Here is a 27,586-nt window from a genome sequence, read left to right on the forward strand (position 1 = left end):
AAACCCTTTAGAATTGAATCAAACAATCTAGGTTCAGTTTTTCGTAGACTTCTATGCTTCGTTCTTCGAGATTATGGTTTGAATATAATGTTCCTTAACATAAATCGGTGTTATTTTTTTTTCTCAATTTTTTGAAGTCCAAGCCCAATAAAACGCAATTCATTTTTATCGCGGTAAACCGACTAATAATCAGCTCTGTACAGTTGCACCTTTTCCACTGAAACAGCTTTGTTATGTAGCCTAAGAAACGAACGAATCCAACTTTATAAAGCCAACAATTATTCCCTGTGTCATTTGAAGTGTTTACTCCCCATGGCGTTTAATCACAAATTAATGTGTTAACACTTTCAGCACGAAAAGAGTTGAATTGCCGCTGAGCGATAAGAATGTCAGTAAATTTATTTCACATCGTGGAGGTAATAGACTTTTTTAATTTCTATTTAACACATCTGAGTTAAATCGTCAGCGAATTATAGGAATACAATGCGCATTTTGATGCGAGAGTTCATCAAATGTGACACGAGAAGAGCATTTGCTCGCGTAATAAACGTTTATAGACGTACGTGTGAGAAGTTAAATTATATTTTCCAGAGTGGCAGAAGCATTTTAATGAGCAGTTGCGGAATATTAATGTCTTTCCGTAAAATTAAGAGTTTTGACGTCCTTTTGATAAATTTATGACAGTAGCCACAATGAAATACCATTGAAGTCGCTGATGTGGGAAATTATTTGTATTTTCAGCTACTTTATACCCATTTTGCACAAATCCTTCTGTTTCAGTGAGTCGAATTTTCGCTGAGACGTGAAACGTCCAATGAAAGAGAGTGCTTAAGCGTTCATAGGGACCCTTCTTCATTCTGGACGTTTGATAAGTCATTTATTTTTATTCAGCGAGTCGGACATTATTAATGTAATTGAGAAGCTCAAATTAAATCAGTCAGAGTTTTCTGCGAATTTGTATTAATGACCATTTCTACCTTGATTTTGACGTTGGCATATAACAAGTATATTCAGTTATTTAGTTTTCTCGTTAACACGTGAAAATTGCTTGCTAACAGAGAAAGTTTGCTTGTCGTAAAAAGCTAAAATTAAAGCAACGTCTCAAAATGACCCGTGTAAGGCCACCAAGACATTCGGATCAGGGGTTCGAACACTGCTCACAGCACAAATATTCGCCTTTCGCTGTGCATATCTTGCACGGTGTATAGTCCGTTCATTTGTATTGCTGCCGTAGTCTTTAAAATATAATCTGCAATTTTATCATCCAATGATACATACTTGTAATAGCCGTCACTAAATCACATATATCAAGGCCACTGAGGACTTTAACTACCCCTCCTCCTTGACGCGTGTCTCAAAGCATATAATACAAAATTGTTATATTTCCTACGCTGCGAGTTCTGAGCTGTATTCACTCGCCTGGGATCAGCTGTTTCTGCTGTAACCTTGAATCATGCAAACTGGTTACAGGTTAGCAAAGTTTATTTGTCACAAATAATTTGCCTTGAGCAATGTTAATAGTAGCATGAAAGTGGATATTTTATGGAATTTCCCGGCCGATCGCCCTGGTCACAGAGGCAGTAATGACATCTGAAACGTCTGTAAACATCTACCAGACTAAACAGCGCAATATCCCGGAAGACACGCCGTGAGAATCTAAAATCTCACCAACCTAATGCGAATTACTGAACTGTTTCATCGTGGATATTCATCGTTGACAGTGTCCGGGGTTAAAGTGAAGGATGCTTAACTTTACACTGCGGTGCAGAATTAGCTCTGGTAATTTTTAACTTTTAGTTCAGCATTTCAAGTTCGGTGTGGATTCAAGCCACTGAAATGTAATTTGTCTTCATCAGTGTAATCCAATGCCTGACATGAAATTACCTACCCTCATTTCAAGGTAACATTTTCGCTGTAATTAAATGTGACGCATAGATTCACTACCTAAATAAAAAAGATAAGCTAAGCATAATTACTTTAGAATCAAACAAGCCGCCAAAACATTAGTTTGTAGAGGGTAAGGGTTCGATTTCACTCCATATCAAACTAGTCTGTACTCACAGTACATTTGTAATAAAATGTTATCAAAACTTCTGAGGTTTTATAAAACATTCCTGTTAATTCATTTTTCCATACCAAGTGACTGACATTTTAAGACCCGACATAAGTGAAGAACGACATTTCAGGGCGAAAATCATCGTTCTAACCAGAAGCCAAGTCCCAGGTGTCTATCCGTGCCATGTTCATATTAAGTGTATGTACCTGGCAAAACCTGTTCACTGCGCCAGCAGTTCATAATGAGATTACAGCCATACCAAAGTGACGCAACAGTGAATTTTTCATACACCTTGTGTCACGTACGTATAACCTGGGCAGAGATTCGTTCGTTAAAAAAAACAAAAGATAAATGAAAATCGGTATAGCTAAATGGAATTATATTGAAATGCAAACCTTATGAACATATTCTGGTATAAAGTCAGATCCTAATTGTTCTAGAGAAAACGAACGGTTTATTTCAGTGCTTTTCCCAGGAACGTTTAGTCCAGGAATCACTTTCTGTTCACGTAAACGTCGACAATGGACAAATGATGACACACAGTCCTACCGGGACTTTACGGTGTAGTGGTTCGTGTATCCAAAGTTCCCTATTCGAATCTCTGTCTCGAAAAGCCTATTATCCGTTTTCCTCAGTTCCTCCAGGATTTGTTGGGGCGTTAATATTTCTAAACCCTCTGACCTCTGACATCGGTCCTTCGTGATGTCAAACAGGGCTTGCAAAATTAAGTACGTAACGGTTGCATAAAAAATTAGAAATGAAATGCTAAATTCAATTTCTGTAACTTTAACGTAAAATATAAATTTAAAGAGAATATTACTGTGAATTCTAATTGAAGTCTATATCTTGAATAATGAAATACCATTGGATGTTAATCTACGTACTTCGACATCCCGTACCTGTTTCTTTAGTTATGAAGTATTGCTGGATCACTCTACATACAATACGCTGTAACCTGTAATATCAACCCCTCCATGCATTTTAAGACGATGCTATCGAATTCAATCAGCCACTAAATCACCGACGAGAGTCATCCATGTTTCGCCCACTCTTTGAAGCTGGAGTACCACACTGTGTGTGTGTGGGGGGGGGGGGGGCAAGCACGTTTATTTGATGAAATGTAACGACAATTAAATTAATTAAATTTGAGTTATAAACAGGGTTAATTGGTGGTATAAAGCTGTTCCCTTTGACGTGTAATTTCGTCAAAGCAATAGACATAACTACGTAATTTGTTTGTCTCATGCACAGTGCATCTAAAAATTGTTAACATAAATCAGAACCATAAATTACGAATGTCACTAAATATTTCTTGGGTGTAGATCTTCGTATGAAATAGATTCTATTAATCACCATTATAATTTGTTGATATATCTAGGTAAAATTCTTCGATATAAATTTTATGAAAATCCAACAATACTTTTCATTACCGGTTGATTTCACAATAAACGTATTACATGCGAACAAACAGACGGAAGAAAAAATGCATCTTTTTCGCAACTTTTCTTTGCAAGTGCGTGAGAAATAGGTCACTTCTATGCGCACAGGTAACATTAATTAAGAGGGTAAGTATTCTTAGCGTCTCAAACTGTATCTGTCGATAAACATACTTCAGTCTATTAAGCCCTACAGACTCACATTAAATTATTTTTAATTATCAGTTTCCTTTCACATAAAATATTCATAAACGTTTCAGAAATTTACGGTGAAGCAGAGACGTCTGTGGAAAACTTATGTTTATGGGAGGAGAAGAAAGTGAATAACGAAGTGAAGAAAGTTTGTTAGAAAGTCGTCTGAAGTGGATGACACTTTTGGTCTTAAACTGCTGCAAAGTTGCTTCTTATATTCGTTCAAGGATGTGAGACATCTTTTTATACGTACACAAACGTTTATACCTATGAAGAGAAATATAATCACTAAGCCGTTTAGCAGTCAAGAAATTCATATTCTTTACTCTCATAACACAGAACAAACGCGTTACGTAAGGAAAACACCAAATAAGCTGACATGTTTGCAAACACAGACGCAAGTATGCACACATACTAACCACATACTGGTACATTAAAATAACACGTAAAATACACTCTGTTGATACACTGTATTACTTTAAATTATATTGGCAGAGAGAATAAAGAAAATATTAAATATATTTATCCGTGGGACCTTTCGCCATCTGAGACGCCTGCTTTTGCTACAAAATAATTTTGAAACATAAACATGGAAATTCAAATAATTTAGTGTACGAGAAACATTTATGACGTATAACACACGTCTTTATTCTACCTTGTTCTTTTCTGTGCCAAAATAACTACGTCTACGCTCCTAAAGGATATAAAGACATGTTGCAGCTGTATAAAATTTGCATAAAAAGCAGGGCCGAAGAAGTAGCATACATTTTAAGTATCTTATATGGAAAAATAAATTTTACACATGGAACCTCTTGAAAAGCTACTTAAAACAGCAAGACAACAGTCATTTTATGAAAAAGTTATGTAAATTTGAAATACATACACTTGTAACGGACTTATTAGCAGTAACGCTTCAGAGACATGGTCTCACCCCATCGCAAATATACGCCCTATTAATACCAGTAAATTCACTTATAATCTTTCAATCATTGTCAAAGTATCAAATCCTTTAGCTGGAATTATGAAAAAAAAATTAAGATGAACATTATGGTAGAAGGTAAGACGATTAAAGACGATTTTTCGATACGAAATCAGTCTATTACGGTTACTCGCCTAAACCATTAAATGCATTGCCAAATTCCTGAAAGTTTAAACCGATTGGCACATAAAGTCATCGATATCCTACATGGAATAACAAGTCATAATGTAGAGAAACAAATAGCGCCAACTACCATTAACTGTCCATTCTCTTTCGCTTTCTCCTTCCAACGTTCAAGTACTTCACAAAATGAGAAACAAGTAAATGTAATTACTTAGAAAAAGTAAAAATTTGGTAATTCAAAGTTACAGCACTTTTCCTGTTTCCTGCTTATGAGGATGTTTTTTTTTTTTTGCGACGATAAAGTTGCATGAATAAGTCATAATATCTCGGAGAAAGTTACTCAGACTTTTCTCATTAAGTTATTCTACAGACAGTCTTCCGATGTAACGTGATATTTTAAGTGACTGACGTAATGAAGGAACTAGTGTCTGACAGTGTTCATTCAATATTGAATCTCATATTAAAACGTTGTGCACTTTAGAAGAGAGAAAGTAAGCAATATGTGGGGACCTAATAGAATTACTAATGCGTGTTCTTTCACCAAAAAATCTATAAAATCAATTCGAAGTTTTACCGATAAACGTAATGGCTGGTAATATATTCTGTAATGACAGTAAGCAACGAACGCATTACTTACGGGTACTGCTGCAGGTAGACAGGTTGAGTCAACTTAGGGCAGAACACCACCTGCAAAAAAATATATATATATATATTAAGATATTTTGTTCCCGGAAAGAACACGTATACGGGACAAATAACAGAATACAGAAACGGAATTTGAATTTCTCTCAGCGGCAAGAATATAGACAACGGTATTCTGGGTTGTTGCGCCGTTCTAGAGGTACATGCTGCCTCCATCGTCAGTAATACAAGGCACTACAATCTAGGATACCACCATTTTCAGGAGATTAAAGTGTTTAAATCGATACGTTAATAATCGAATGCAGTGGCAGGTATCAGTTGAAAAGCAGAGTTGACAGTCACGTAGAAAGAGCTGTGCCAATCAGTGAGCCTTTCAAGTTCAATCGACAGTTTCAGGAGTCTGGTGATCGACTTAAAAGACTGGAATGTGTTATTAGCAAGTGGTAATTTTCGTGATGATAATTAATGTGGCCATAGTTTTACAAATTTCTATTAGGTTGCAATTTAAAGATATACAGAATGTTCCAAAAAGATGTATACACACATTCTATGAATGAAATCAATCATTGTAAGAATCTAAACCGTTACATACGTCAGCACTGGCACTTAGTGAATGAGAGAATCTAGTGTAGTGTTCAAAATGACCACCGTTAGCTTCGTGGCAAAGTTCACAGCGGCGAAAATCTGACTGACAAGGTGTCACCAACGTATTATAATGTGCATATATCTTTTTGAAACAACCTGTAGGCACGAGCGAAAGGGATCCAACTCAATCGGGGCCGTTGATGTGGAGAATAAAGCTAAGAATTTCTATTTTATATTCTGGTCACACACATCAATCACAATTTAATATTCCTTGTCTGAAAGTCCATCTACTGTCAGATATGACTGCGAGATATGGAGAACGATCAAGGCTGTACGTCAGCATTACGTCAATGCAGATATTCTCGTTTGTGGTTAATCCATTGGTATCATAATTAGATTATGGTGTAAAAATACTAATTAGAGGGCGATGAGTAAGCCGCGCAGCAAAGACCTCTGAAACGTCGGTAAACGTCTACCAGACTACATGGCGCAACAACCCAGAAGACAGCTATCTTTATAGTTTAACTTAATACTGTAGGATTCATCTAAAATATCTGAGAGACGTAAACATTTGACTTTATTACTGATGTCCAACGAACTATAAGCACAAAAAACTTAAAAACACACTGATTTTGCAACAAATGTAGTAAGCAGGTGTGTGTAATTTGATATAATTAAACCACAGTGTATGTAAATACACACGAGAAAACTTACACAACACAATTCTGACATTCGTTTGAACTACAATAGCAAACGCACTACACTTAAATTTATCTGATACTTTTATTGATCCAAAAAGCAATATTGGGAGTGTCGGCTGTATTAAAAATGCATAACAAAGTACCAAACTAAAATGGATCTCGAAAACAACTGGCTTAACAGAAACAAAAGTTATTCCGATACATCTTCCACGTACGTAAAACGGAGTGCGAAAAGTATTAAATATTTACTAGTGATGACTATACGATATTTCATCTCACACGTGAATACGTGCGAGATCAATGCGAGGATGTTAGCCACGGGTGACAGCCTGCCCGCCTGCCTACAAAGAACGACATCCAGTCAAGTGTTATCAACGGCATTCATTCACCGTCACTGATTCTGCTGCTAGTTACTCATTCACTCATTCATTAATACTTATAATCCTTTACCAAATATTCATTGCGAAGGTACGTGATCTTCGATGAGTAAAATCTGACAGATAATCCCCTTCTATCACAATTCAAGCTGAGATAAATAAACCTAGAGGCGAACACCACGCGAATGAATAAATTATTGGAAGTGGATAGTGGATAAATGTAAGAGTCAATAATATAAATAGCCCTCATTTATATACCAGCACATCCACTTTCTCTGAAGATTCCTTTTCTTAGACTACGTACAGTACTTATTCATCAACATACGATTAATTTACTGAAACTTCTTAGGGCTACAAGAGTGGGGCTGTAAGAATTAATATAAATTACGATCCTATAATTATTCACAACCAAGTTTATAGTCAAGAAAAACAGTGTTATTTATATTAAGCATGAAGATTTCTGTCTTCTTGGTTGTTGCGCTGTGTAGTCTGGTAGATGTTTACCAACGTTTCAGAGGTCATACTGCCTCCGTCATCAGAGCGTAACAACCCAGAAGACAGAAATCTTCATACTCACCGCTGTGTAAACCTAAAATCATATACATTAAGCATGTTTCAAACAACTCCAATGTAATATAATCCTCCATTTACGTCAGCCTAAGTATTACAAATGGTTTCTTTCAGGATTTAAATCGAAAATATCGTTTATATTTGTTCTGACATTTCCCCCACTCAATTCGCTTTTTATAATTTTATCACTGTCGCAATTTAAGGTAAAAATATTTACCCTGAAGCTGTTAATTACCCAATTTACACCATTTTTATGTAACCGTGTACTTCATTTGAACTACTCTGAATATTCTGCTTAGCACTCTGTCCTATAATCTTCCTGGCTCGCAGCTGTAAATGCCACCCTTCAGCTGTATAAGCTGAAGTCACTCTACTGGTGGATCAACACAAACCAAATCCAACTGTTAACTGCAGCAATTACCCGTCAACACTACACACTGCTTACAGAACAAACAGATTGTTTGTGTCTCCTCTACTGTGGGACTTTTTGGTTCAATACAACTAGACGAAGAAAAGTTGGTAAGCCTGTAGGCATGACACTGGTGATGGGGAATCACAGGATTACAAACCTCAAAGTCGTAACTCGGCTTAAAGTAGGATAGGACCGACTTGTAAGCAGAGTTACTGTCTCATCCACAAACTGCTTTTACTCCGCTATTATAAAAAAAAACCCTGGACACAAACTACAACACCAGAGATATGGCCTATGCAGGCAAAGACACAGACACGCAAGGACACGAGCACGTGACGTGTTTGAGATGGTTACGACTTACCAACATAAACAAGTAGAATATTCTAATTAAATATTCGGATAGTTTATTTTTAATTTAAGATAAATAAAAAGCAGATTTTAATCTGGGTTGTGACGCTCTGTGGACTTAGGTATGGGTACTAACGTTTGGGAGAAACATACTGCCTCCATCTTCAGGGCTGAGGCATTAGGACTCTGGGAACCTTTTTCAAGATATCTAACCACTCCTGATTCTATGCGCCTCTTGCCAAGAATACATAAAAAGGAAAGTTAAACCATGAGCCGCTGATCTAAATTTTTTCCGAAACAGATCCTGAACAGACGTCCATTGACACCAATTTGTTCATAGTTGTGAGGTGTAGGTTCGCATGTTAATTAACATGACACTAGTTTGCTCTTGATGGTTTTGCCTAGCGTCGCGTATGAACTTCGCCCATTTAATTAATTCAGCAACCTGCGATCATTATGAAGTACACTGTGACGCTTCGCCGATAATGGTACTGGCTCCTATAACAACCTCTTTCATAGGTCGGTCAGACACTACCAGAAGATCCTGAATGCTAGTGTAAAGCGGATATAAAACTGAACAAAAAGCTTCCTCATCCGTTAGATAACCTACACTGTTATGTTTTTACATTTTCAACATAGTTTAACTGAAACACGAAGTTTTAAGAGACTCAGTGGGGTACAGTCCTTGAAAAGCTAAGAGTAGTTCAGCTGTTCACAAGATTACCAGACTCTTATGGAATCCAAAGTTTTATCATCGTGTTAACAAGAGCTCGCCAATGGTCAGGGTACTGACGATGAAATTTAAACGCTGGTAAAATGCTACCAGACTAGACAGAATGTCACTTTCTCGTGATTTTTTTAATTTTGAGTCAAAACCAATTTCGCCTGTGCCTGAAAGTTGCTGCTCGTAATTTTGTAGAAGAAGAATTTAAATGTCAGCAACACGCATTACAATCTACGCACGTGTTGCAAAGAAGTAAGCTTAGTCGGCCCTGCTAAACAGAGGGAGATCATGGACCTATCCATCACGTGCCTTGATAACAGCGGTACGCCGGCTGCACAATGCTGCCATAGCAACATTCACGCACATCCATCAACGCTATCTGCCTTACTCTGTTCTCCCATGTCCCAGTTAGGTTTAGAGATGACGACCGCAGCGGATTTTTAAGTTATTTAACTACAGAGACGGAAATATAATACAAAGTAAACTCTTAAGGACTTCGAAGAACGCAGTCTGTATTAATCTGGATTAATCGAGATATCACATGCAAAAAACCCAATCGAGTTAGGCGACAGACAGACAGTGACTCAATGGGAAGCCCAAAGCCTTATCTCAACACAAGAGGGATATACAGGGTGATTCAAAGCTCTACTACAACACTTAACGAGGTTACTGTATAGATAAAGTTTAGCACAAAACACAGAAACGTTCTCTCACCTTTCCGAATTATGACATTTTTAATATTATATCGCTTCATATTACTGCGATCGTCTAACAGTGGCTCCGCACTAAGACTTTCCGAAAAAAACCAGATAGATGAAGCGCATTTATCAACTCTGACAGCAGTATCGAAAACAAGCAACCCACTACACGAAAAGAAAATTACTCTAAATTTCTGGCTGAAAAAATGCTAAATAGGAGAGAATATGACCTTTTTATTTCTCTCATTCCTTCGCTGCATGCAAGGAAATAAATTGACATTTTATGTTAAAATAGTGTTTCCATTTTGTAATAATTAATAATCACAATCATAAAAGTGTCATCAACGTTAAAACTTCGTAATTCGGAAACGGTGCATAATCGGGAAAGAAATTTTAATGTTCAGATAATCTGCTCAACCTCCGTAAGTATGGCAATGGAGCCTCCAATTACTCTGAACAATGTGTGTGTGTGCATATGTGTAAAAAGAAATGTAATACTCCACACAAAATTTCAAAATAAATATCGCTCTTTTTGTGGAATTCGAACATTTACATCTACATGATGAGCACTACAGAGATATTCCTTGTTCTGTTGCTTGATAATTTATACATACAATTCTTTATTATTTAATAATTTTAATCCTATCTTCTTAAAAACAAAGAGTCTAATTAAATATAGAATTGTATGAACATCTGTCAAGTTTAATTAAATATCACATATCCTCGTATTGTATTTAGAGTCAGTAATTGTTTATTTACAGGAATATTTGAATATTGATAAAAGATTGCATACAAAATTTTAGACTTGAAGGGAAATTATCACCTAATAAACGTGGATGCACAGAAATAATACAATTAAAACAGATCTTAAATAAGTTAAACAGGTAAATAGGAAATGATGACGTGGAATCGAATCATTCATGGGGCTCAGGACATATACGGGGGATGGGGGAAATTCTTATGAAAACGATTATAAACGCTCGTATCACACAAATTGAATTTCTAGGAATCTGTTCGCCGTCTGGGTGATTATCAGCTTCTGAAATAGGAATATGCTCTGTTGGAGTTGGACACTGAGACTGTACCATAACGTGGAACAAATATCAAGTGTGGAGAGTCTGTATATAGCTACACTGCGCCACCATTTGACAGGTGTCGCTAGTAATGAAAATAAAGGTAAAGCAAAGTACGAAAAAGTTTCAAGAATATACAGAGTATTCTAGGATGCTGATATTTCATAATCTATCACCTACTTTCAAAATATTACATTACAATATCAAAGGGGCCCGAAGAACGACATAAATTAATCGAACAATTTAATATAATGTCCACTACATCAGCTTAAGCTGTTTAATATGAAATCCAACACACGGATAATACTTTAATGACTTTAAATTAATATAATATAAGTCACAGAATTTACCTTGTTAACGTGACAAAGTCAAGATATTTGAGAACGGACGGTACAAAATCGAAAATGCATTCTTCATTTATTCCGTGTTCTCTTAAAATTCAGAATCACGTCGTACCAACTACTTGTGTTAAAATACAGCAAGTTATTTTAAATTACCGCTGTCCTTAGACAGACAAAGAACAGATAAGTTTACTATAACAGGTACGATATGTCAGCAGCAAAACATTTTACTTACATTCGTAAATAAACGACGCAAAATCGAATTTGCATCACAACACAGATTCACGTGCATGTCGTTTGATTTGATTTTTATTCTAACTGTAATCGCTTTACGATGATATGGGACATGTCAGGACCTTGGAATAGTGTAATAATGCTACAGACAAAAAGAACAAATTAAAAAAGAGACTCAACGCACAAAAATAGCATCAGTTGAGACTAATACATGCCACTTTGATATGGCATGAACAAATATATAAATAAGAAGAAATGAACTTCACTATGGCAACATGAAGGGAAAATTCCTGTTTTTATTGATACATTTATAATCTAAAGTAATTGCCTGCGCCAGTTGCAACTTGTAAGCACACTGACACGAACGTTTACGTAATACCCGATGCACCGTCTAATGCGGTCGGCATTTGAGACTCACGGGCTGCCGTGGACTGCGGACAAAGATCCTGCATATCTGACATTTTCATCAGACACACGTGAACGCCATGTACCTGCCTTGTGCAAAACCCTTCCGGTCTCCCAAGACTGTCTGTATCTGACACGTATCGATGGTCCTGATGGCGGCGTCTTGTGATACGTTTCGATTCCACAGACCACCTCACGCAGCGCCATTCCCTGCGGGTTTCAGTGCGACTGACCCGGTTTACAAAGACGCATGCAGTGCAGTGGAAAACAGGCGCCAGTACCTTCCGGGAACCCGGTAAAACTTCTTGTGTTTCTGTCGCGAATGACTCACAGTGTGTCTGTCTTTATGTCTAGGTTTTATTCACGAGTAAAGTTGTAAAGATAATTTATATATACCCTGTTTTATGGGTTCCTGAGACTGAGCCACGTCATATGATCATTATTTATCACGCGTATTAGTAATATGATACCTACTGCGTCGTGTTCTGCATTTGTGTGCTTAGGTCTGTAAGCTAACCCTTTCACCACTTCCTGGGCATAGGAAGAGAGTCCTCGGCCATACTTCTCCTCTCGTCATTTACAGTTTTCGCCATAAGACTTCATTTGAGGGAACTAAAATTTATTACGCGAAGTAAATGAATTTATACACACCGGTTCCTTCATTTGCCACGTGCCTTTCTTGTGAGGGAGTGTCTCATCCTGGCAAGCAAATAAATCTTCCGGAATATACATTTTTTCTGGTTGCGGTTTTATGTTTAAAACTTTAGATTCATTTTAGCAGACTGTTTGCTTCAAAATTCTTTCTTAACTGAAATGTAAATACCCTAATAGACATATATTCACAAATTCACTATTATGAAATGGTAAATTTGTCCCTAGACACCACGCTACTGCCTTAAACCAGAGAAATGGACTCGAACCTCCTTCAGTCCTCTTTATGGCACAAACTCGTGAGGACAGGGAGGATGATATCACGACCGACTCTTCAGAGCCTACGCCAAAAGGGATAAAGCTAAATTATAATTTACGTTCTTAAGACGATCTGCAAAAAGTGATTCTTAAAAGAGGTTCCAAATGCAAATCAGGATGACACGTTTTGTTTGAAAAAAGGTAAATGCATCTTGCAGAAGGTACTCCTGAGCAGTTGATGTAAAATAATATAATAGTTGGTAAAAGAATATCTTACGTGTGTAGAATCCGGAAGATAATTACCTTGTTCACAGAACAGGTCTTTCCTGGATTATTTGAGTCTAATTTCTGCTCTCCCAAGTAATATCTTCCATCTCGAATTTTTGCCCAAAATTATGTTTATTATCTACCCCGTACAAAATGTACTAATTCACAAGACTACATGACGAATTTATCTTGTAATAAAAACTATTTTAATCTAATTATTATTGTAATTATTTATATTTATTGCCTAGTCCTGATTTATTTTTCAAAATTGTAATATAGGTGCTAAAAGTGGCAAAGTAGCAGTCAGCAAACTGCATGATTCACAGTCACGGAAAGACATTAACGCGTACAGCGCTGCCAGCAAAGTTTTGAGCAGTCTTCACTCACCTGCACTCCGCTATTCGTGTTTCAGTATTGTGAGATTTTGCTGTGACCCTGAAACATGCAATTCGGTGACGGCTACTATACTCACGAAAGCTCAGAGTCTGTTCTATTAGTTTCTGAAACGCGTATATTTATGACACTTCGATGTTTATTCCAGCCTGTTTCATCAGTATTAAATAAATGAGATAGAAAAATTTATCGTTTTGTTAAACATAAAATATCTAGAGAGAATCGTTTGCTGTTATATAAATATGAGTGTCCGTGCATTTCATAACGCACAGCCGAAGTCTTGAGACAAACCATTTATGAAATAAATATTTTGTCAACGTCACAGAAAAATACTTTGCAAATAACGTGCCTGCGTCTGGTTTCTATTTCGCAGAACGTAAAACATTTTCTGAATAGCTGAAATCCAGCCATTTTGCCTTTGAGACAGGAAAAACCATTACAGATATTCACTGGGGACTTCTTGCTAGTTTCGCTTCACACACATTCCATTTCATCATACTTCTCTCCACATTTACATTAATATTCAATTCTTATCTGCTTCTGGTAGAAGGAAAGTTTTTAACATACGAACAGAGTCTTTCTGGTAAAGCTAAGTCACTTAGCCGCCCATGAAATTCCCCACTCTTTATGCAACCCGACGTTTCACTACCGTATTCACAAAAGCCGAGAACTAAACCCTCTGTACCAAGCCAGTACACACACTAAAGATATTATATAAAAGCTTCATGTACACTTACGACATCCAGATCTCTTTATAATTGTATTTGTAGGACACTACAATTTAAATTTGTAAATATTAACGGCAATTCAACTGATTTGCATCAGGAAGATATCAGGCTCAAATCCCGGAATTGACTTAACATCGCAATTGAGAGTCTTTTGGACGCTAACTAAAAGTAGGCCAAAAATATTTTCAATGTAACATATGATCGTAACACGTTCGAAGCTGAAAAAAAACACTGACAAGTCAAGAAAAAACTTCTAACAAGCTGTTAGAACGGGAAGCTTCAAAAGTCAAACCGTATGTCAACTTAATCGAATTTCGCGAGAATAAAGTTCAGGTCGAATTCAGATAAACCACATTTTTTTTTCAAATGACACAAAAATTAGAGGTTACCTCCCGGTAGTTAATCCCGTCCCAATTTCGCATTTAATCCAAAGGCAAATTACTTTCTGGTCCAATGTCGGATTCTGTTCACTGTTTTGGAAATTAAACCAAATGAACTGGGCACAGTGAGGAGTTGTACCAAAATTTAATAAACATCCAATCTTTTTGACCCCGGAAATGATAATTCGACTTTAACCACACTTCACCACCTCAATAAAACTGAATACTATAGAACCGATCTCCTATTTGAAAAATTAAATATTACTCAAGTCTATAAAGAAATTATCTTCTTTCATGCAATGTGATTGTTCATCAATAAACCGATTTACGGTCACATCCTGACATTCCATTTATCTAAGATTAAATTTAAAATAACTAGACTACCTTATGACCCGTCAAAGTTGACGGGAACGAACCTCGTTTGCGTTGAACAGTAATTAAATTTATTACAGCATTATATTTATAAACTTCATTAAAAGTACATTTATAAAATGTCTTTATAAACTAATTTAAATATAAAACATATGAAGCTAGATTCCTGTCGAAATCACTGACATGAAACCCACTACCTGACTCCATACTTAAACGAAGACCCTGCCAGACACCACAATAGGCAATACCATAACCCCGTTAATATTTCTTGCTGCCAGAGTCTCCACCGTCAGGACTTTCAATTTATTCCTCATCGCATGAACAACACACTCATACACTCAAGTATGGGACACCGGCTGTTTTATTATGAATGTATATTCTTGTATTTTTGTCTATTTAATGAAAACAGACTACTATTCAAAGCAATTAAACAGGGTATAAAAAACCCGAAATACTTCAACAGGTTTCAATGACGAACGCTTATAACTCTGGAAATTCTCCTTAAACTTACGAGTCCAGTTGAGAGAAATCTGTGCATCTCAGGGACGTCTTAATGCTAGCAGCTCTATCCAGGAACTGGGAAAAAAAGACTAGAGTCCCTGCAGATCAGCCTCAAAGCTTTGGAAGCTCTCAATTACTACTTGAAAGGCCTGGGACTTACAAAGAACGTCTGGGGAGGTTGTCACATGCCCACTTGCTGCCGGCACTGACGAAATTTCAGTAGTGAAGGCAAAGAGACTGCTTGGTTTCACTTGTATGACATAAGATGCAAGACAAATATCAGTGTCAAAACAGAATGGACTTTTGCAGGTAGATACAGTATCTTGCTTCAGGCGTTTACGAAAGTGCAAAGTTAAACGAAGTCCTTATCTTACCCCAATGGTAACAGCAGAAGCAGAGCTGTTCTGATGTTCATCTGAAGCTCAAACTCTATTCATACGATATGGGCATGGCTTTATAGCAAAATTGAAGAGAAACATAGTTTATAGCTCTAAGACACGAAGCGTTTCTTGAACGTAACTTTTAATTTATGAAAAATAATTTTCTGTTTTATGGAGCCCATTTCCGTGGTCACAAAAGCTCGCCACTGGACCATATAGTGAAACAGCTGACACCACATTAACACGCCCTAATTCCCTAAGATAAATATTTGTATTACATTCTCATCTCATTTCAGGTATCTCAAATGGCCTCTTCATTTCAGATTTTCCGGCAAAAATAGGGTAAAAGAACATGTTAATCGTGTTCGCTCGGCTAACATTTTGAGAAATAAAAAGTCTTATGTAACGCTTTCGTGTTTCAGTGGTACACGTTCTTCTCATTACAATCGCTTTTGTTCGAGTATCCTAACAATACAAGATGAATTATGGCATAATGAAGTTTCTTCTTATGCGTATGTAATATTCTCTCTTCTCCATTAATTGTGTTCCGCTTACATTCACATAAAGCCATGTCCCATTTCTCTTCAAACACATGATATTTTTGTGAAAGTACACCACATTTATTAAAGGAACTACTCAATTCATTATCGAATATCCTGTAGTTGACAGATCAGAGGGAAATAACCAAAACAGATAAAAGTTTCTATTATTTCCGATGATAAATCTTGCCGTGTAACATCCGTCCTTTACTGTCAATAATTTATTCTTTTAAAATTTATACATGAGATTTCTTGTGATTTTCCTCAGACCATCCGGAAAAAAAAAGTTACGGAAAAACATTTTGCGTTCAACTTACGCATTCATGCCTTCGCCAGATTTGGATCTAATAAACATTGCTGCTGAGACAAACGTCATTAAATAAACCCACGTCGTCTCCACCTGACTTTATAGAGTTTCTGGTTCCGACAAAAGTACTGTTAAAGAGATATTAAATTTATCATTTAACCTTCTGGAGTAAATGTCTTCTAAACACTATTTAAAGTTAAATTTACTTTCTCGAAGACAGGTAAATTCTTCTTCATTACAAAGATACGTTGTTTTGTGACATTTAAGGAAATTAACACTTTTATATTTTTAGAACCATGCAAAATCATTTTGACGATAAATTTACCACTAATTTAACATGTCATGATTGTTCCTTTTCGAGCATGTAAACTGAACATACTGCAGAGTTTTATTGGCAATGCTAGCCAGTTCCCCTGCTGGGGAGAGGAGTGTATTTCAAATTAAAATGACCTGTAACAGTCTGCGGGCAACCAGGCCGAGTCCTGACCAGTTTGTCAGAACACGTGTTCCGAATTTCGGGCGAGATACGTGAATGTCAGTTCATAAAACACCCGCACAACGTGTAATATGTTTTACCTTGAACTGGCTGCTTTCGAAAGATTCCCACTTCGTTCCGTGAACTACCTCGCCCTGATTGTCGACTTAGTAACTTTGAAATATTAATAAGTCCTCTTCTGTAGTTGGTTTCTTTACGACACTGCCTCTGCTACTCTTCAGGAACGTCCTCGGGGTAGGGGTAGGGGGACAGAAACGCGGGTCTCCACGTTTCAGGAGGCCCATATATCTGCATTACGATGGATGAAATATTTCGTGCACAGCACAACATTAAGCGACCCAAAATTAAAGATGTACAACGTAAACCGTATTAAAAACTACATTAATTTTATAACAATCCCAGAGCAGAGATACGAATTAACTCTTTAATAAATATGACGCCAGTAATATTAAACTTATAGATCACCGGCTTTGATTCTTTTCATATAAATTTTAAGGACAGGCCCTTGGCTCTTTCATATACTACCATATAACTTTCCTAGAATAACTGAGTGAAACAATAAATAACCTTACTTATCCCTTGATTTATTACGCTCGATCAAATGTTTCGTATCCCGTTCCTTTAAATTAAATTAAACTTTAATATTATCCTCCCGTCTGCTTCAAGGTCTTATAAATTTTTCAGGTTTTCCTAACTAAAACTCCATACGACTCTCTTGTATATCCTAGTGCTACATGCACCATCTACAAAATACTCCTTCATTTGATCGCTCTAATAAAATTTGCTAAAGAAAATAAATTATGAAGGTCCTCTTTATGTAATTTTCTGCATTCGCTTGTTTTCCACTCAGGTCCAAAATCACCTTTAGTACAATATTCTCAAACACCCTTAATCTGTGTTCTTCATTCTAGGCAATTTATTTAACGATGCAAACATCGTCTCGGACTATACAACATAGAATTATAGAATTATTAATTAAATTGGAAGAATGTGGAAGGAAGCGGTCAAGGAATAAGAGGGGGAAGGACTAAGTTAAAAAGACGATACTCCTCAGTACAGATACTAAGCGTCCAATCTAAGATTTCACCTCGGGACCTTCCAAATATGAAGCATAAGTGTCTATTAGCGTGAGTTACCGACTTCGAAACCCATTAAATTAACAAGCAAAATTACAGTTTTGCACGTTTTAATAATCACTAATTCAGATATGTTACAGAATAAAGATAGAAACGTATATAGTAGCAAGCGTTATACAAATTTAAACTATTCTTAACATTTTAATGTAACTTTTAAATGTTTTTGTATTTTCCCATAAAATATTTATTGAGCTTTACAATGTTTTAGAATTATTTATTACGTAATTAAACTAACTTATTCAGTAACTAACTCACTAACAGAATGGTGCACTGTTATTTTAGAGAAAATTCTTTTAAATCCACAATAATTCACCGCAAAGAATATACAATGTCATGAGTTTTGTTAGCACGTCTTTTGTCTAAGAAATGGCCGCTATATTTTTACCATTCATTGAAGTTGAAGATACCTACAGCGTGTACATAATTTGATTTCATGAAATGCGCGGACAACAATGGAAGCAATTTATGCGCCAGTGGGCAGTTAGGATGTGGTTACTCGTACGTCCAATTAGCTTTGGCAACAATAAAGCGCAGAGTCCACACGTGGATAAGCATGGACGTCGAAGCATCAATTACCTACACATTGCTCTTAAACACAATTTGTCTGTGTTGAACGAAATGGTTTGTTGCTATTCCGATATAACTCGGTTTGTGTTCATGGTTTCTACTGTGTCGACCACGAACACTGAAAGTTGTTCGTAACTCAGTATTTGAGAGCTTTGTTCGAATTAAAAATTGCACTACATCATGAAACACTGGGTTTACATTGCGAAGTGAAGTGTAATTATTGTACCAGAAAGGAGAGTGCAAATCACTCACTGAATCTACAGTTGATACTACTCTTCAACAGAATAATTCAAAATTAATCACGAGGATTCGTGATTATGTTAGTTTATTGTCACAAAACACGTACGTACTATATTTTTTCTGAATTAATGCTCCCAGAAAAACAATGCTAACCCCAAATGTAAAATATACAATTAAAACTTTAACTTACTGAATACTTTCTAAAACAGAAACCAACTATGCGTTGAGTTAAAGGGGGGTCAAACAAACTATTATGTTGGAAATATTAGCAAACTTTAACATACAGTTAAGAAATATAAAATGTTAAACTTGAAAATATAAAGCTAGGTTCGTACTAAATATCCTGTTCACAGCAGAACACTGCATCGATATCAAAAATCGGTTGTATTCTCACAAATGGAAAAGTCCAAAAAAATTGCTCGTAATCCGACAGGAATTCTTGGGCTCACACCTCAGATAATATATTTTTTTTGTAACTAACACAGTTATTTCCGCTGGAATGTGCTACTGCGAACAAATTTTAATGCAAACTCGCTCATGTCTTCCCTGGTGGCGTGTTTGCGTAACATTTCGTTTGTACGTTTATCAACTTCACACATCTGTAACGTTTCAAAGAATGTAAATCAATACCGCACAAAAATTGACACATGTTCCATTTCCAATAACGCGCGGCTCTATTTCCAGCAACATACATTCGGCTTGTTTATTTATTCCGTTATTTAACTATGCTATATCAAATAATAAAGTTGACTTAGTTACTGCAGAATGACTATCAATGTTGGGTGAATTTGGTGTTGGAGGAAACGATCATGGAATGTTTTAAGTTATTATTCCATCATTCGTAGGGGGGACTGTGGAAAACTGCGGAAATATCGGTCCTGATAGTGTATCCCCGCTGGTAGTCGAAAACATGACCTCTCGAATGCTACATCTTGTCACAGATAATACTTGGCTACATTACATACACTCTGGAAAATGAATCGGAAGTCGAGCCTCCCTGATCAAGATTCGTTGAAGAATAAAAAGGACTTTAATGTTTACTTTAATATCTTGTGCTGTACTTATATTTGTTAGTTTGCTCTTAAGTAATTAACATGTTCTGAAAACCATATTTAATTAACAGCTTGAAACATACGCAAGCTATGCGACTAACGAAACACTGCTCATGATATATTGTCACAAAGTACTAATAACTATTCTGCTCTTTAAGTTTAAAGTTCTTCACTTTAATTACACTTCGTACATAGGTAATGAGAATGGCATAAATACTAACAGCATCGTTAACAAAACTGAGCGCATCATTTTGGTTCAGACGTAAAGTTGACTTGTTCATTATTCATTCGACATGACGCCCTGTTTGTCATGTTATTACGCAAACATGAAAGTCAGAATGCTTGGGAATCTCTCTCGGTCTCTGAATAATTCAACCTTTGTATGTGAGTAGGAAACGAAAGAGACACGGCAATGTTAGAAATAGGAAAACTTCACTATTGCAAATCCTCTGATCACTGAGAAAGAGGCGCTATTAAAAACAATAAGGACTTGAAAATTGCATAGTACAAATAAGCTGCAGAGAGTGACGAACGATATTGCACCTTAAAAACAACCACCGCATTATGTCATAAATGAGTAACCACAACACGCGAAATTTTATAATCACCACATGTTTGGGAATGTCGCCGTTATCTGATGCGTTTGTAGGTTCAGGTGCTACCGTGACCTTGCTGTACAGAAAGGAGCCACAGAATCCCATTAAAATTTTCTTAAGAAATGATCTTTCACATACAAATTAACATTATGTTGAATGTAAATTTTGTTCGCGAATTTTTTATTTGATGCAATCTTGAATTTCTTCCTAATTTAAGAACATAGTAAAGTGAGTTGATATTTACTCTCGTTTTCATCATTACACTTCAGCATTATCCCATATTTTCGATTATCCGACCGTCCTTTGGTCTCATACTAAGATTCTACATATAAGGAACAAGATATTTATTACTTAAATTACGGTATAGACAACTAAAAACATGAGTGGCTGATCCTTTAACAGAATGGGCAACCTAATATTTTCAAAACGCAAGCTTCACTTTAGCAAATAAAGAAATTATGTTCATTTCAGTTCGATAATAAAAAATGGCTAAGATATCAGACGATGCTTAAATAATATTCGTGGAGGCTAGAATAGGTTAAAAATCTTACGCTGCTGACGTTAAAGCGTCTGTTTGGGAAGAAGATTTTAGAAAGAATTTTTAGCTTTTATTTTGATAATGTATCCATTTATTAATGACAGATTTTTGTCAACTCGTTCAGACTGATCCAGGAACACGAACCTGCAGATGGCAACGTCACGCCAACATTTAACCTTTCAGAACTTCGTCTCCCTGCTTTTTTTTTCCTTCTTCACAGGAACACGATTACACTGAATGTTCATGAGCACTGCGTTATCTAAAAATCGAAATAAAAGCAGCCAACCAGCTTCAGTGGAAAGACACAGAATGTAGGTCATACACGCTGACACGTTTTCGACCAAAACGTGAATGGTTATCACGTACATGTACGAATGAAATAAAGTATTTTGTTCACGAGACAACGCCAGTCATAATTTGTGGACCCTTGCAAATTACAGTTTGCGCTATTTCTAGCCATTTAGAAAACCATGAGTATTTGTTACGTTGATTCCAAATATTAAAGATGAGAAACGTACTCATTTTAATTAATTATAAACCGACGACCACACGTGAGCGTTTACTGGAGTCGTAGACAAAAAATCTGTGGCAAATTTGGATTTTTGCTGGAAATACCCTAAAACTTAGGAGACCTACAATTTACTAAGACTTTGAGGAGGTGAGAGGGTAAAAATTGTATTCTGCGAGTTAAATAATAGTCAAGAAGTGTCCTACATCGAAGAAAAATAAAATTATATGTTCCTGTAAATTTATTAATTTGTGAAGAAGATAATAAATTTATTTTTAACACTAATATACAGAGACTATAATTTTTACCTTAAACCTATACTTGTGTTCGTAATTCATATAAAGTCAGACATCTATAATTTAAACACCCTAACACACAGGTAAGTTCATAGGTAACAGACAACCATGGTGTGGTTTGGATTATCAATTGATCGTTTTATTTATAAGAGATCGTCCTGACGTTTTTATGAGCTTGAAATTTTCTACATTTTCAAACGTGATATTGACAGAGACAGAGTCGCTACTCTGCTAGATGGATTAACTTATACGACGTCGAACTGAACGTCAGTCCTTTACGGATACTAAATATAGTAGCGGAGTAATTATCATCGATAATATATGGCTCTAGACAAAAGAGCCTCTGTATATAACTGTACCGTCTCTACAGACTGAATGTAGCTCTTCAGGAAATAGTCCACCTTTATTAACAAGGAAAAATAATTTATATTACAGGACTCTGTTTCCGTCGGGTTTATTACCTCAGCTATAAATTTTAAAGAGTATGTAATTTATTTTAAAGTTGTTGAAATAAAACTGCATTTCATGTGGAAATCTAATTTCTAAATTAAGATAAAAAAATGTGTCAATGGAGTTAAAAAATAAATATAAGGGACACTCTTTTAATTGAACTTGCATTCAAGCTGGCAGGAAGTAACCGAATAACAAAATATGGGTAAAAGTCGATGGTAAACATCTTCATTATACTAGCACGCCATTCGCCGTTTGAAGTATAACTGAAAAACTACGATTCCGTAGTAAGACGTATTTTCATCTTCTGGCTGTCTGTCGTCAAATGCTCAAAACGTAAAATACCTCTGACGTCATACTCTTATGATTTCTGTAGACCTTTATATTTAAATACTATAACATTTCCCGTTGAGAATTACATGAAAATATCAAACATTAATCATTTATATTGTAACATGTTATCTTGTTCCTTACACGAGTTTGGAATTCTTCAACAGGGATGTTTAAGTTTACAATATCTGAAAATAGAGATTTTAAATATGCTCACCTAGCAACGATGAAATGTATATTATACACTATACTTACCACGAACTCATAGTAAGTATGTCGAAATAAAAAGATTATTTATTACTTGTCTGTAAATGCATTATGAGCTCTCTGTATCAAGCCCACTCCGTAACACAAAATCAATGAACTCGGGTAAAATTTATCATTATTTTTCCATAAATATGTGATTAAGGGCTTCATTCATACCAGGCCTAGTTTGTAACTCGAAACATTAGCAGTTCAATGACAGTACGATCGGAAAATAAACATGCATTCTGATAATATAGTTTCATTTTATATGTTTTACTATTTCTTACCAACTGCTTAGTTTATACAGGTAATTAATGAGTCATACCTTAAATTGCGAATTAAAATTTACGTAATATCACGAACATTTAAGTGATTATGAATTAGAACGGTCATAAAGTTAAGATGGTATGGCCATAATACGCTTAAATCACACAACTTATATGGACGGACGGAGGAAATCCACGGAAGGAGACTAGTCGTGACTGATTACATGTCTTGAGTGTCCAAGTGTTCTGAAACTAAGTCCTCTCGAATACAAACTAAGTTCATGAGGAGGGCATAGGGAGAGAAACAACCTATTATTGGTTTCGATATAAAATATATCTACTGAAACCGAGACAGTCAACAAATATATGACACGTAATCTGTTTCGGGTTAATATTAGAAAAAATGGCGTCTGGATTACAATACAGGAACGTTGACTTATGTATTATTACACTCGTTCCCGAGGGGATTTATCCAGATCCACCGCAATATGATACGATACCTTAACTCGATATGCATTTTGATTGGATAGAAGATTATTACTGTAAATCTGACACGGGATTTGTCGTCCATCTTGCGTTGCAGACTCTAGAGCTCTCTTGCGGGAGGAACGCAGTTACGAGAGTCACAGGAGCTCGAGACATCGAGCGGCTGAGGCGAAAAACCTGGTCCAAAACACCGGATCTTCGTCCGTCTTCACCACCGAGAACTCCACTGTGGTCATCGCACAGACTGCCAGCACCACCACTCTGCCTTGCGGGGTCAGGAAGTTTGGCAACGGAGTCGTAAGTATATTCTGACAATCACCAGTGATTACATATGAGCCGGGATAGCTCAGTCAGTATAGTGACTAGCTACGGGCTGGACGAACGGACGACAGGACGACCGGGGTTCGATCCCCGACGGGGGCAGAGGATTTTTCCTCTAGCCTCTGTGTCCAGACCGGCTCGCTCTGGGGCCCACCCAGCCTCCTCTACAATGGGTACCGGGGTCCTTTCCCGGGGGTAAAGCCGGCCGGGGCGTGATGCTGACCACTCACCCCCATCTAGTGCCGAGGTCAAGGAAGAGAGGAGCTATACCTCCACTCCCCCCAAACGCCTACATGGCGTATAGTGGGACAAACTTTACTTTACCAGTGATTACATGACAGGGCTGATGTATTTGGAAAACAGATAACACGTTGAGCTCCCAATACTGGTTGTTATCAAATGGCATACTTGAACACCACGGAAGGACTTCACTCCTTATCACGCGGCTTTATACCACGCGGACAGCGTTGCTAACTTTGCTACGCTGCGAGTTATAGACTGTCTTCACTCGATTGAGCTCAGTTGTTTGCGAGGCAACATTGTAAGACTTTGTTGTGATCCTGAAGCAAGCAATTTTGTCGTGGCTATCATAATTACATTAATTCACCTTATCTAAAACATAATCCAGTATATCACAATAAACAGCCTTTTTCACGGATCACGAAATTTTTCTTCATTAAGAGATACGTTTATTAAAAGAACAGAAAACGTATAAACGATTTGTTTGGTGATAATCCAAGCGCACACACTTTGAAGCAATTTCTGACATTTGTTTATTTATGCGGAGTAGTTTTATACTTTGGAAGATTTATTGCCAGCATTGAAGCTTTTGCTTTGTCAAATCAATTAAATTAATATCCACCTTAATCTTATCTTCCTAAATACGCCTAGGTTAAACAAATCGTCAAATTTCTTTAGACCCCGCAGAGTCAAGCTGGCTATTATATTAGGAGCAGACAGACCATGTTATAATTCGACGCTATTTGGTCTCACCTACTGACAGAATTGATAAAAAAGTAATGAATAAATAATATTAAAACGTTGTATACCGTGAAGTGTTGAATATCCACACACAAAGTGTTTTTTAAAGTGTAAACAGGTTTGTTTGTATTCATAATTTTATATTTTAAGTAAATATCTGAACCAACACTGGTTATTCTTATTTTTGTATGATAAAGTCCACTAGAAATTGCATTGGAGATCCAGAGTTCGTGTTAAGAGACATGCAGTTCAATCAATAAACACAAAATTGGACTTGTAATAAAGTTTCCAGCCGTCTGAGGCTTTCTACGAGTCCTGCCATAACAAATTCAATCAAGGCAGGTTGCATACACCGCCTGTTCAATCGGGTTTTGTGTGATAGAGGTCCCAGAGCATGGAAGTGACACATCTCTTATGCTGTGCTGGCGTTTCTGAAGTGATTAGATTTTAACCTCGACGAATAATAGTCCACAGACCGCGGTCAACGCGATTCTTAGAAAACGGGTCGATGACAGCAAGCTACTAAATTCAGCTCACAAAAACGTTCTTGCCCGTATGCATGTCGATAATATCGAGGATGTACTGTAATAACTTAAGGGTCAGTTCGTGCTAAGCCTCGTTCGCACTGCACCATTATTTATGGTACAGTACAATTTCCGTATCTAACAATAAATATAATCGACCAGACACATCGCCGGAAAATGCAAATCTCCAAGTAATGGCATGATTCAGAGTTCCATAACATTGTGTTGAAGTGCATCAAGTATTGTATCATATAAATTATGAGCATTATAAGATGACGATCAATTAAGTTCAATAATGATTTCAGTTTGCATCCGAAACTCGACATCATTTATCGGATAACATCATGCGTCTCATCCTTAATATTTAATGACGTAATCACCCTACTTATGTTTGGTGAAAAATGTAATTTAAAATTATAAGCTATATATAGCGCATGGCATGAAGTAGTTAATTGTTTTGACATAATGCATATTTACAAATTATTTATACATTAATTGCAAACACTTTTAACTATTTTATTTCGACGTATACATTTAATATTGCGTGTGTATAAAATAACTGTATATGCATATATTTATGTGTGCGTGAATGTAAAATTACATTGTAACCAAATACGCACTGTATACGATGGAAACAGCTATAATTTATGAATAAAGGACACACTTCGTCATGAATATTCTCATGTTAATTTATGGTACCAAAATGAAATCCGGTATTAAAGAAAGCCGTACATCACAAAGTGTTGAAACCATAAATTAGATGTATGGTCTACCAACTACTCAATTTAAACTTACAAAGTTACGAACACGATTAACCACCATACTTCAAGTTATAATTTCAGGTAGTATCACCATATAGATGAAGACGTATGAACAGGTGTGTCACTTGGTTATTTCAGCAACTTCTCGTTTCAAATACCTGAGCATCGTACTTCCGTTTTGAACCCCTCTTGGAAATAGGCATAATGATACATCAACCTGAGCTCTAAGTACATTCTGTATGAATAAACTTTATACATGATTACTGTAGGTATTTAATAGGGCGCAATGTTTAATGGCTGCAGAGTGGAGTGAACATAAGAACTACATCAGGACAAACAATAACGAGTCTGCATCGCCATCTCATCACAGGGGGTGGAAACTGAGTCTTTCCGCTAAGTGCTGAAGCTGGTAAAATAACATTACATCATCCCATGCTTGAGACAGCCGAACAGGGCAATTCCATTAGGACACTACACGGAGGATTATGAAAAACTATTCGAAGTTTATGATAAAAAGGTATTGGAAAAAGGCATTCGCATCGATAAAGAAACTATAATAGTACAAGTAAAAAAAAAAAATGAAAATTCGATAGATTTAAGTGATTTCTGATTCAGGAAATCGCTTTTGTCAGAGATAAGGGAGGTATTGATTCGACGCTGAATGGATATACTCAAAAGCTCAGAAATGTTCAGCTGTGAGACGTGTTAACAGAAACGAATCAACTGCCATGTAGTTACGAGAAGGAAAATGTTTTCTCTGTGTATATAGGATTATGGACGTACGATGAAAATGTTGCATTTAGGATTTGTCGTCGGAAAAGAAACTCTTCTTCCTGTATTCCCTTCAAAGTTCTATGTTGTTCCAGGAACAAAGAAAACAGAAAAGGGAAGCGAGTTGTAAAAAATGACCCATTTTTATGTCAGTTGCCTTCCACTGTCCTTCCTTCCTTTGTGCTGCTTCGCGCGCTTAAACACACAGAATTCTTTCCCTTTTACAAGACTGGACACACCAAAAGATTTATCATTATGAAACGAGTTACAGCTCTGATAGTAATCAATAGTGGACTTTTATGATCCTAGGAATGAACCTTGGAGTTCGATTTATGAAACTTCCTGACCA

The 27,586-nt window shown here is 36.5% G+C and overlaps 1 protein-coding gene and 1 long non-coding RNA gene across 3 annotated transcripts in view; one reads left to right on the plus strand and one right to left on the minus strand.

The window, feature by feature from the left end:
* The window catches only part of LOC110828201 (uncharacterized), a 128,872-nt gene that overhangs the window by 57,711 nt on the left and 43,575 nt on the right, over nt 1-27,586 (plus strand). For both annotated transcript variants that reach the window (XM_022060692.2, XM_022060693.2), the window contains one exon: nt 23,977-24,176. In XM_022060692.2, the coding sequence (XP_021916384.1) occupies nt 23,977-24,176 (200 nt within the window). The remainder of the gene's footprint in view (nt 1-23,976; nt 24,177-27,586) is intronic.
* The window catches only part of LOC147874597 (uncharacterized), a 137,084-nt gene continuing 114,942 nt past the window's right edge, over nt 5,445-27,586 (minus strand). The window contains exon 3 of the long non-coding RNA XR_015533922.1: nt 5,445-5,473. This is a non-coding gene — a long non-coding RNA (uncharacterized LOC147874597). The remainder of the gene's footprint in view (nt 5,474-27,586) is intronic.

The sequence above is a fragment of the Zootermopsis nevadensis genome, unplaced genomic scaffold (assembly GCF_977971745.1).
Source record: "Zootermopsis nevadensis isolate Lab colony 2312 unplaced genomic scaffold, Znev_1.0 Znev_ptg000007l, whole genome shotgun sequence".
NCBI classification, from domain to species: Eukaryota; Metazoa; Arthropoda; class Insecta; order Blattodea; family Termopsidae; genus Zootermopsis; species Zootermopsis nevadensis.